This window comes from Piliocolobus tephrosceles, chromosome 16 (genome assembly GCF_002776525.5).
Source record: "Piliocolobus tephrosceles isolate RC106 chromosome 16, ASM277652v3, whole genome shotgun sequence".
NCBI classification, from domain to species: Eukaryota; Metazoa; Chordata; class Mammalia; order Primates; family Cercopithecidae; genus Piliocolobus; species Piliocolobus tephrosceles.
In genome coordinates, this window is record NC_045449.1 from 44,314,757 (window position 1) to 44,325,354 (window position 10,598).

The window sequence follows — 10,598 nt, forward strand, 5'->3', positions numbered from 1 at the left end:
TAGCTACTTGGTGGCTGAGGCCACTTGAGTTTGAGGTAACAGTAAGCTATGATCATGCCACTGCACTCCAGCCTGGGCAACACAGTGAGACCTCATCTCAAAAAAATAAATAAGTAACTACAGATAAAACTAATTTTAGCGATGTATTTTATTTAACCTAATGTATCCCCAAATCTGATCATTTCACAATTACACTGACGGTACATCTCAGTTTGGACTAGCCACAGCTTAAGTGCTCAGTAGCCACGTGGCCTGAGGCTGCTGGACTGGATGGCGCAGCTCTAGGCAGCAGATCCGTGCCAAAGATCACACGAATTTCGGCTTCCACCCCCAATTCACAGAGAGAGAGTGAACTTTTTACAAGGCACAGGTGGAAATGGAGTTCATTTAGCCTGGATCTTAGGGGCCAGGGAGACCCCAGGGACTTCTGGCCTTGGGGGATTGTGTGTGTGCTTGTATGCAATAATGTCTCCATCCTTGGGAGTTGCCAGAGTGTCCGGTTCCCACAAATTCTCACAACAGCCCCAAGGTGGTTATGATGATCATCTTATGAGTAAACTAACCCTCAGCTGGCTGAGCCAGCTGTTGTGTGGCAGGAGCATGATTCCAGTCCTGCTCCTGGGCAGTGTGCAGCAGGGGGCTGAGGCCGGCCCTGATTCCAGTCCTGCTCCCGGGCGGTGTGCAGCAGGGGGCTGAGGCCGGCCCTAGGTGGTGCCTTCAGTCGCCAGGTCTGGCCGATAGAGGTGGTGAGGGAATGTCTGAGCGTCAGGCCACGTGTGGGTGCTGTCTTTAGAAAGAAGGTGGAGGCCGCCCACTGGGCCACAGGGGCAATACCATCATGGGACTGGAGGAGACGGGGTGGAGCAGAGTGTGCAGCAGGCCAAGTCTCCCGATGGAGGTGGCTGTGGAGGCGGCTGCCCTTCTTTGTCCTTGGCTGTGGGGAGTGGAGCGTGACTGCTGGTTGGAATCTTGCACGCCAGGGAGGGGCTGTTGCCCAGCGGGGAGGCACTAAGTGTGTCTGTGCCTTCCCGGCGTGCTGCCGGGGACCTCTGGACGTGTGTGCCCAGGCAGGGCTTGGCGTCCTCTGCAGGCACGCCATCCTCCCAGCTACTTGTCTGGGCCACTTCCTCTCAGGCCGGCAGCCAGGCTCCCGTGTGCTCTTTGGAGCTGAGCAGGGAGAAAGGCGCTGCCAAGACCCCAAGGCAAAGCCGGGAAGTGAGGAGCTGGCCTTGCACTCTCCCAGCCCTGGCCAGCACAGGAAGAGCACTGGAGGCCCAAGAGCTGCCTGGCTGCGGGGGCGAGCCCAGAGATGAGGGGTGGGCAGCCTCCTCCTCAAGGGAGCAGGGATCAAGGAGGAGCCACCCCAGACAGCAGGCTGGCTGCTGGAGCCTCCAGTCTGCGCAACTCCTGGTTTCCTTCAGGAGAAAGAAAGAAATAGCCAATGATAAGCCAGAGGCACCTGCTAGTCAAAGAACCCGTTTGGTTATAGCGTGGGCACCTAAACAGCTAGTCATTCAACAGGCAATCATTAAGCTGTACACTGCGCCTCGGCCTGCCTCAGCAGATGCTCACGAAACCAATGTTTGACAAGTTGATTGACGAACTAATGGGTACAGGGAGGCACAGGAGATAATGGAAGAACCTTTAGCCATGGCTTTGCTCACCCCCTGTGCCCTGAGAAGGGGAGCAACCTCCTTAAGAACACTGAGCACAGGCATGGTGGCTCACGGAGGTCATCCCAGCTTCTCAGGAGGCTGAGGCAAGAGGATCGCTTGAGGCCAGGAGTTCAGGACGAGCCTGGGCAACGCAGTGAGACCCTGGCTCTAAAAGAAAGAAAGAATGCTGAGCAAACCCATACACATGGTGTCCCTTCATGCCTTCCTTCAGAACATCCTTCCTGAGCACTCACTGTGTGCAGGCACTGCACCTGCTGCGGGCTGACAGAATCGCATGTTCTAGTGCGGAAGAGGACTCGGAATATGTGAGTCCAGACAGCACAAATCCTCTCAGAGCGCAGGAAGTCCTCTCAGGGCAGGCGGTGGGACCACAGCGGGGACAGGGAAGGCCTCTCTGAGGAGGTGTCCTTTGGGCAACGACAGAACCTGCAGTGAGGGGCTAGTTGTGTGGATGTGGGAGCCAGGGGCTCCCAGCAGAGGAAAAGGAAAAGGAGGCTGGAGTGGCGATGCCAGCCCTTGTCTGGGTTCTGAGTTGCCACTGGGGGAGGGCCTTGCCAGCTGTCCCTCTTTTAGCCGGGCCCCTCTCAGGCCTGTCTTCACGTGGGAGTATATGAGCCTGGATGTGGCCAGATGGCAGTGATCAGGGGAGAACTGGTCCAATTTGGTTGTAGCCACCTGGGAAAAACAGGTTCAGGCCTCCTCATGGCCAGCTGAGCTCTTCTGAGCTCATATGGGGTCAAGCTGTGCTAGTGCCATTCAGCCCAACAAGGGTCCCAGGCTGTGCTGTGTCTTCTGCACCCCTGCCCATCTCTGGAGGAGCTCAGAAAGGTGGGGAGTCCTTGAGCCTAGGGCATTCGGGACCCGCTTTCCAACCTCCTTTTGATATCTTTTTTTTTTTTTTTTTTTTGGACAGAGTTTTGCTCTGTTACCCAGGCTGGAGTGCAGTGGTGTGATCTGCAACCTCCACCTCCTGGGTTCAAGTGATTCTCCTGCCTCAGCCTCCCAAGTAGCTGGGATTACAGGTATGTGCCACCATGCCTGGCTAATTTTTGTATTTTTAGTAGAGATGGGGTTTCACCATGTTGGCCAGACTGGTCTCGAACTCCTGACCTCAAGTGATCTGCCTGTTTTGGCCTCCCAAAGTGTTGGGATTACAGGTGTGAGCTACTGTGCCCGGCCCCACTCTCCATATCTAGATTAGCTTCTCTCCAAACACAACAGACAGAGGGACTCTCCCTCCAGGGAATCTTGAGGTGCCAACGGAATGTGCAGGTAAGGGCCTGGATTTCCTGCTTCTAGAACCCCTCAACCCTGTAGAAGGCAGGATGAAGGCAGACATGCCAGGGTCAAATCCAAGCTTTGCCACTTGCTTGCTCTGTAACCTTGGGTAAGTCACTGACTCTCCCTTAGTCTCTGTTTTCTTGTCTATGAAATGGGAATAATGATCCAGGCATCCCTCACTACCAGGTTCGTGGGAGGGCTGCAGATAGCAGGTGCTTCCCTCTCTCTTCTGGAGAATTTGAGAAAATGGCAAAATGCCAAGAGACCAAAGGGCAGGCTGGCAGGCACTGGCTGCCTGTGGGGCCTCCCAGAAAGCACAAAGGGAAACAGAGCCAGTGAGGACTGGGGAGGCTGCCAGCAGCAATAGGTGAGCAGAGCAGCAGGTATTTATTCTGAATGTCCTCACTCCACACACTCTCACCACGCCCCACTCCCTCTCCCTGCTTGTTTAGAGCCGGGCCAGGAGCTGGAATCAGCAGGTGGGATGTGCTGCTTGCCGAGTGGACACAGATGGGAGGATGAAGTCAGGGCTGGACCTGGAACCACTATGGGAAGAGAGAGTGGAAGGCTAAGACGGCCAGATGCCGGTTCTCCTGCCTTCCCCACCCTGACCCTCCAACCCCGAGTGCTTGGCATTGGGGTCACAGCCCTGGCACTGGTGGGCACCCTCAGCAGCTGCCTCAGAGGGGCAGGCAAGTCTATGTGCCTCTTCCCCTGAACTCTCCCAGACCCCACCATTTGCCCCAGCCTTGAGATAAAGGCCATCTTGTTCCCAGAAATAAGGCTGATATCGTCCACCAGACCCACCTGGCCGAGCCCTCAGTGCTGGTCCAGAATGAGGGGCACCTGGGCACTGTCCACACAGGGAGGCAGCCGCTCGCCCGTGCGCACATTGAACATGGGCAGGGTGGAGAGTGGCCGGGGCACCTCGCGGCTGGCCACCATCTGACGCAGCTCCTCTGTGTTCCCGTGGATGGTGCAGTGGTGGACCATCTGGATGCTGGAGGCACAAGTGGGGAGTCATCAGCTCTGGGAGTCAGCTGCCCCGGAGTGCAGCCTGGCACTGCCTCTGAGCCACCCTGCAGTCCTCCCCACCACTTATGTGGGGAGAGACTCAAACACATGGTGCAGGGGCAGAAAATAAACAGAAAGCTCTACGGGGCTGGGTGCAGTGGCTCACGCCTGTAATCCCAGCACTTTGGGAGGCCGAGGCAGGCGGATCACTTGAGGTCAGGAGTTTGAGATCAGCCTGGCCAACATGGTGAAACCCTGTTGCTACAAAAAATAAAAATAAAAAATTAGCCAGGCGTGGTTGTGGGCACCTGTAATCCCAGCTACTCAGGAGGCTGAGACAGGAGAATCACTTGAACCTGGGAGGCGGAGGTTGCAGTGAGCCGAGATCACGCCACTGCACTCCAGCCTGGGAGAGAGAGACTCCATCTCAAGGAAAAAAAGGAAAGAGAAAGCTCTATGGTGTCTGCTCAGTGTCCAGTGGTCGAGACATGGGCTGTGGGTGTAGACAGCCTGGGTTCAAGGCTGTGTGTCTTAGGCAAGCTGCTTAACCACTCCATGCCTTAGTTAGCTCAACTGCCAAATGGAGATAATAGCACCTACCACCAGGCTGGGTGCAGCGGCTCATGCCTGTAATCCCAGCACTTTGGGAGGCTGAAGCAGATGGATCACTTGAGGCCAAGAGTTCAAGGCCAGCCTGACCAACATGGTGAAACTACATCTCTATTAGAAAAAAAAAAAAAAACCTACCTCCTAGGACTGCTGTGAAGATTCAAAGAGAAAATGCAGCTTAGTGTTTAGAACAGTGCTCACCACGTGGTAAGCGCTCACAAGATACAGAGACATGAACAGACATCCACAGGGGCCATATTCTTCCAGAAGCCAGTATTTGCTGAGCTTTATATTGTTTATTTATATTATTTATTTATTTTTAAGAGATGGGGTCTCACTTTGTTGCCAACTTCAGTGCAGTGGCACAGTCATAGCTCACTGCAGCCTCCACCTCCTGGGCTCAAGCCATCCTCCTGCCTCAGCCTCCCGAGTAACTGAGACTGTAAGTTAAGTGCAAACCACCGTGCTCGGCTAGTTTTTAAAAATTTTTTTGGCCGGGCGCAGTGGCTCACGCCTGTAATCCCAGCACTTTGGGAGGACGAGACGGGCGGATCACGAGGTCAGGAGATCAAAGCTATCCTGGCTAACACAGTGAAACCCTGTCTCTACTAAAAATTAGCCGGGCGTGGTGGCGGGCACCTGTAGTCCCAGCTACTCGGGAGGCTGAGGCAGGAGAATGGTGTGAACCCAGGAGGCGGAGCTTGCAGTGAGCCCAGATCGCGCCACTGCACTCCAGCCTGGGCGACAGAGCGAGACTCCATCTCAAAAAAAAAAAAAAAAAAAAAAAATTTTTTTTGTAGAGACAGGTGTCTTACTATGTTGTCCAGGCTGGTCTTGAACTCCTGGCCTCAAGAGACCCTCCTGCCTCTGCCTCCCAAAGTGCTGGGATTACAGGCATGAGCCACCACACCCAGCCAAGAATTGGTTTTCTTAGAGGAGCTGGGGTCCCAGGCAGGGATGCAGCGACCCCACTTGCCACTTGGTTACTGATGAGATGAGAGAGAAGTGATCACCACCCATGTTCAGGTCCCAATTAGTGGACACAGACTCCAGTTAGAGCCTGACAGTTTAGACCACAGAAAAGACCTAGCTTCACACTGAATGGGCCGTGCTCCTCCTGCGGGGAGTGGGACCAAGTCCTGCCTGGCCAGCAGGAAGAGGTGGAGTCACCATCTAAGGCCAGGGGAGGGGCAAGATGAGCTCTTGAGTCTGGAATTTGGTGAGCTGAGTTATCCGAAACACAATTTTCTACTCCCAGGCAAGAGGAGACTGAGGGGAAAGACAGCAACCAGTGTGTGGATGCCGAGATGGAGACAGCTGGGCAGGTGAGGCCCTGACAGAGGAAGGCCTCAGTCAGTGGACCCCCTCCTTACTCCCAGCCTCACATCTGGGCCTTATTACTCTGGCAACACGCAGGTGGAAATATGTGCTGGGGATGTTTTTCTAGAGCAAGAGCAGAAGCCAGACCCCGCAGTGGCTTCCCCACGTTCCTTCCACATCGGCACTTGGGCAGACAAACGGCAGGCATTCCTACACACTCAGGCACACGCACAGGCACACACACACACACACGTGGCCCGGGTCTCACCCACTCCCACTCCACCACCAACACACAGTCCCGAAAGCACTGCCTCTGGCACAGAAATGCCCAGGAGAGGGTCGTGGGGCCTGGAGGACTCTGACCGCTGAAACCTGATCTAGGTGAAAAGCAGACAGCAAAATCATAACTTGTGGATAATCTGAAAAGTGGCAGACATTGAACAAGTGAAAAACTGGATTTTGTAGAAATACGTCAACACAAAATCCAAACCAGCCAAGGCTAATGTTGCACATGGTAAAATGGTTATTGATTTCAAATCGACTGAGGCAGCAGATTTTTCTGACAACATCAGAGCTACAGAGTTGACCCAGGGAAGCTGGACGTGGAGGAAATACTGGTCACAAGAGAATATCCCCAGTGGCAGTAGATGTTAGTGATTAAATTTGGCACAGTCCAAAAAAATTGAGGAATAAAATCTTCTCAGTGAAATGTACATGAAAAATCACTGATCCCCATGGGGAAAAATTCTACAAAAATGAAAACAGAAAATAAAAGCAAAGCCTTTTAACTGCTTTGTATAGAAAGTTGCTTGAGGAATTAAGTCAACTCAGCGTAGATCAAGGAATTACATCTCTGTTCACTCAGGAAAATATATTCCCCATAAAAAATTCATAAATGTTGGTATAGCCTTGATGCCTGCAAAGCTTGTATTCCTCAACCCAGTGGCTCAAAAACCCAGTGGGTCAAGATGGTGGGGTCAAAATGGTGAGTTTAAAACTGAGGGCCATGCCAGGTGCAGTAGCTTTAGTCCCAGCTACTCAGGAAGCTGAGATGGGAGGATCGCTGAGCCCAGGGAGTTTGAGGTTGCAGTGAGCTACGATCGTGCCACTGCACTCCAGCTTGGGTGACAGAGTGAGACCCTCTCTAAAAATTGTTTTAAAAATAGGCCAGGTGTGGTGGCTCATGCCTGTAATCCCAACACTTAGGGAGACCAAGGCGGGTGGATCACGAGGTCAGGAGATCGAGACGAGACCATCCTGGCTAACACGGTGAAACCCCGTCTCTACTAAAAATACAAAAAATTAGCCGGGCATGGTGGCGGGTGCCTGTAGTCCCAGATACTCGGGAGGCTGAGGCAGGAGAATGGCGTGAACCCGGGAGGCAGAGCTTGCAGTGAGCCGAGATCGCGCCACTGCACTCTAGCCTGGGCAAGAGAGTGAAACTCTGTCTCAAAAAAATAATAATAAAATAAAATAAAATCAGCCCAGGCATGTGCACACACACATGCATATGCGCACACACCGTGCAGGCCCACTGTTTGGCCCATAAGCGCAGCCCTCCTCCCCAGGACACCTGGCATGTTATATGCCTCCACTATCTGGCATCTCTGGTCCACCCCTCCCTGGAGGAAACAATGAGGCCACTGTGACCCACACAGAATTCTGATAGGCTCTGAGGTCACCACAGAGATAACCTCACCACCCCCTGCACCAGGAGCACAAGTCTGTGGAGGCCAGCCATGGGTGACCATCCCTGATCCTCTCTCTGGCCACCCAGGGAAAGGCGAGGGCTGGAGCCCAAGAGGAAGCCTCGGAGAGGACCAGGAACCAGGACGCACCTCAGCCATCATTCAAAGAGCAGCCCAGTGGAGACTGCCAGCTGCCCTGAAGGTCCTTGCACCCAAGACATTTCACCTACCCCAGGGAGAGAAGCCGAAAGGCACTTCGCCACTGTCCCTGTCAGTACCCTTCACCTCAAATACTGCCTTGAGTGGAGGCCAGCAGGGCAGCATGTCCCTAGCAAGACAGCGACTGGGCAACGAACCTGTGCCAAAGCCTGCCAGGAGCCCAGCATATCCAAGGTGATCCTGAGGGCTGTGGCACACAAGGGGACCTGCAAGTATGTGTCCATGGCCACCCTGAAGAAGGCTGTTTCCACCACGGGCTATGACATGGCCCGAAATGCCTATCACTTCAAGCGTGTGCTCAAGGGGCTGGTGGATAAGGGCGTGCTCAGCAGGTGACCGGCAGGGGGCCTCTGGCTCCTTCACCCTGGGCAAGAAGCAGGCCTCCAAGTCCAAGCTCAAGGTCAAGAGACAACGGCAGCAGAGGGGCCCTGCGGGGCAGTGCCTCTCTGGGCAGTGCTGCTCTGGGCAGTGCCCCTTTGGACAGTGCAGGTCACTACTGGGCTCCAAACAGGGCACAAGTGACTTGTCAAGAGGGTTCAAAGGGTCGCCAAGTGCCACTGCAATTAACGAGGCAGGCCGGGCAAGCAGTCAGGGGTGCCAAGCCCGCCATTGGCTCAGTGCAGTGAGAATAAAAGGAAGCTAACATTTCACATCTGCCTCCTGGAATCTGGGGTTCAGGGGAGTGGGAGAGGAAAAGGGCTGGGGGCACAGAGGAGGGGTAAGGCCATGAGTAGGAGAAACCAGGCCAAAATAAGAGAGGAAGGATTTGGGAAAGGCTGGCAGAATTGGAAGCACTGATAGACACCAGCTAGTCCAACCGCGTGATCTTGCAGGTGGAGCATCTGAAGCCAGAAAGAAGGGTCACGGAGTAATTGTGTGGCAGAGCCCGGCCTGGACCGCAGGTGTCTGACTCATACTGATACTGGGAGTCTCTTAAGTTGCTTCTCAAGCCCTTTCCCCCAGAGTGGCAGTAGCTCCCATTCCCCTGTGCCACAACAAGCTCTTCTTTTTTGGGGAAAAGAGTCTCACTGTGTTGCCCAGGCTGGAGTGCAGTGGCACAATTACGGCTCACTGCAGACTCAACCTCCCAGGCTCAAGCGATTCTCCTATCTCAGCCTCCCAAGTAGCTGGGACCACAGGCATGCTCCACCATGCCTGGCTAACTAAAAAAAAAATTTGTTGAGATGGGGTCTCACTGTGTTGCCCAGGCTGGCCTCAAACTCCTGGGCTCAACCAATCCTCCCACCTCAGCCTCCCAAAGTGCTGGGGTTACAGGCATGAGCCACTACACCCAGCTCACTAGAAACTCTTCTGTGGACACCAGCAGATAAGAAGGCAGAGTCAGGAAAGATCAGGCCCAGCATCCAGCCAGCCCGGGGCTAGGACTCAGAGGTCAAGGGAAGGGGTGAGCATCACCCCAGAATGATTTATTTTGTCTCTGCTGTTCATGGCATAGTTTGGGGGTGGGGGTCCAACAACTGTCTAGGGGGGCTCCCACCCCACCCCCAGCTTTCCCTTACTCACTCAGAGGTAGCCAGGTCTCTCTTCAGCCTGTGGGAAAGTGAAGGAGAGGGTTAGCCCAGCTCTGGGCTTCACCCCAAGGTGCCCCAGGGCTCCGGTGTGTGTGGAGGTCTGTGTGCAATTATCCACAATGGCCTCCTGGTGCCAGGCCAGGCAGGTCTCAAGCCCCAAGTTGCCTACAAAGGGGCCCCACACTCCTTTTGTGCCTGAGAACCCCATTCCCAGGGTGTCTGGGTCCCACACAGCACAAGTGCCACTAGGAGTCCCATGGATGTGAGCTCCAGCAGGTACTCCCCTGCCCTTCATGCCCACACTCACCTTCCCTCCCGCCGGCAGCACATGACGTAGGCCAGCAGCAAAGTGAGAAGCAGGGCCACCAGCAGGGGCACCAGGAGGGTGACCAGAGCATCCACCAAGAAGTCACGGTCTGGGGCCTCAGTGGGTGGGCAGAAGAACGGGTCATGCTCCAGGATCCCATCGCCTGGGGTGGGCATCTCATCTGCAGGCTCCGGGACTGACTTATCCACCTGCACAGAGAGCTCAGGGCTGATGCAGGAAGTGGCTGGCTGGACACAGAGGCCCCCGGAAACAGGGCAGGGGCCAGGACTAGGGAGCAGGAGACACAAAGTCCAGCAGAGGCAGGACAGTGCACTGGTTAATGCACAGCTCTAGGGTCTGACCTCCTGGTTTGAATCGAGACTCAGACAAGTGCTTAGCTAGGATGATTATGTGCCTCTGTTTTGTCACCTCTAAAGTCAGAAGGATAATAGTAGCACCTGTCTCCTGGAGTGGTGGTGAGCATAAAATATGTTGATGGGACAGTGCCCAGCACATAGCAAGGGCTCAAGAATGTTGTCAATTACCAGTCGCTGGCTGTGGACCCTGAATGAGTCCCTGCTCTGTTGGTCAATTCACAGGAACAGAGTACACCAGCGGTGGGATCCTGTAAACCTCAGCTCAGTATCCAAAAAACTGTTGTGAGCATCTTTGGTTTATAGTGTGAAGAGTTCTCAGATCCTTGTTGTAAGTGGGTTTGCTAGGTAGAACCTTAGAGAAAAGCAGACAGAGCTGTCACGCAGAGGCCCTTGGTAGGGAAAGGGTTTGGGAACCGGACTGTGACATAGCTGTTGGCCTGGGCAGATCTGGGGCGTTGGAGACTCCACATGTGGATTGCAGACTCTGTCGCCCCCTTGTGGCAGTAAGGTAGAACTTCAGGCCGTGTGTGTGTGTGTGTGTGTGTGTGTGTGTGTGTGTGTGTGTGTGTGTGTGT

The 10,598-nt window shown here is 54.4% G+C and overlaps 1 protein-coding gene and 1 pseudogene across 2 annotated transcripts in view; one reads left to right on the forward strand and one right to left on the reverse strand.

Moving 5' to 3' along the window:
- Positions 1-3,297: 3,297 nt before the first annotated feature.
- SGCA (sarcoglycan alpha) overlaps positions 3,298-10,598 on the reverse strand; it is an 11,458-nt gene continuing 4,157 nt past the window's right edge. Inside the window, exons 7-10 of one of the 2 annotated variants that reach the window (XM_023204440.3) lie at positions 9,647-9,855; positions 9,332-9,358; positions 3,765-3,957; positions 3,324-3,502 (exon numbers count right to left, since the gene is read on the reverse strand). In XM_023204440.3, coding sequence (XP_023060208.2) covers positions 3,777-3,957; positions 9,332-9,358; positions 9,647-9,855 — 417 coding nt within the window. In that variant the 3' untranslated portion in view covers positions 3,324-3,502; positions 3,765-3,776. Of the gene's footprint in view, positions 3,503-3,764; positions 3,958-9,331; positions 9,359-9,646; positions 9,856-10,598 lie in introns of both variants that reach the window. The other variant, XM_023204441.3, reaches the window with a different exon arrangement.
- LOC111537567 lies at positions 7,479-8,374 on the forward strand (annotated as a pseudogene).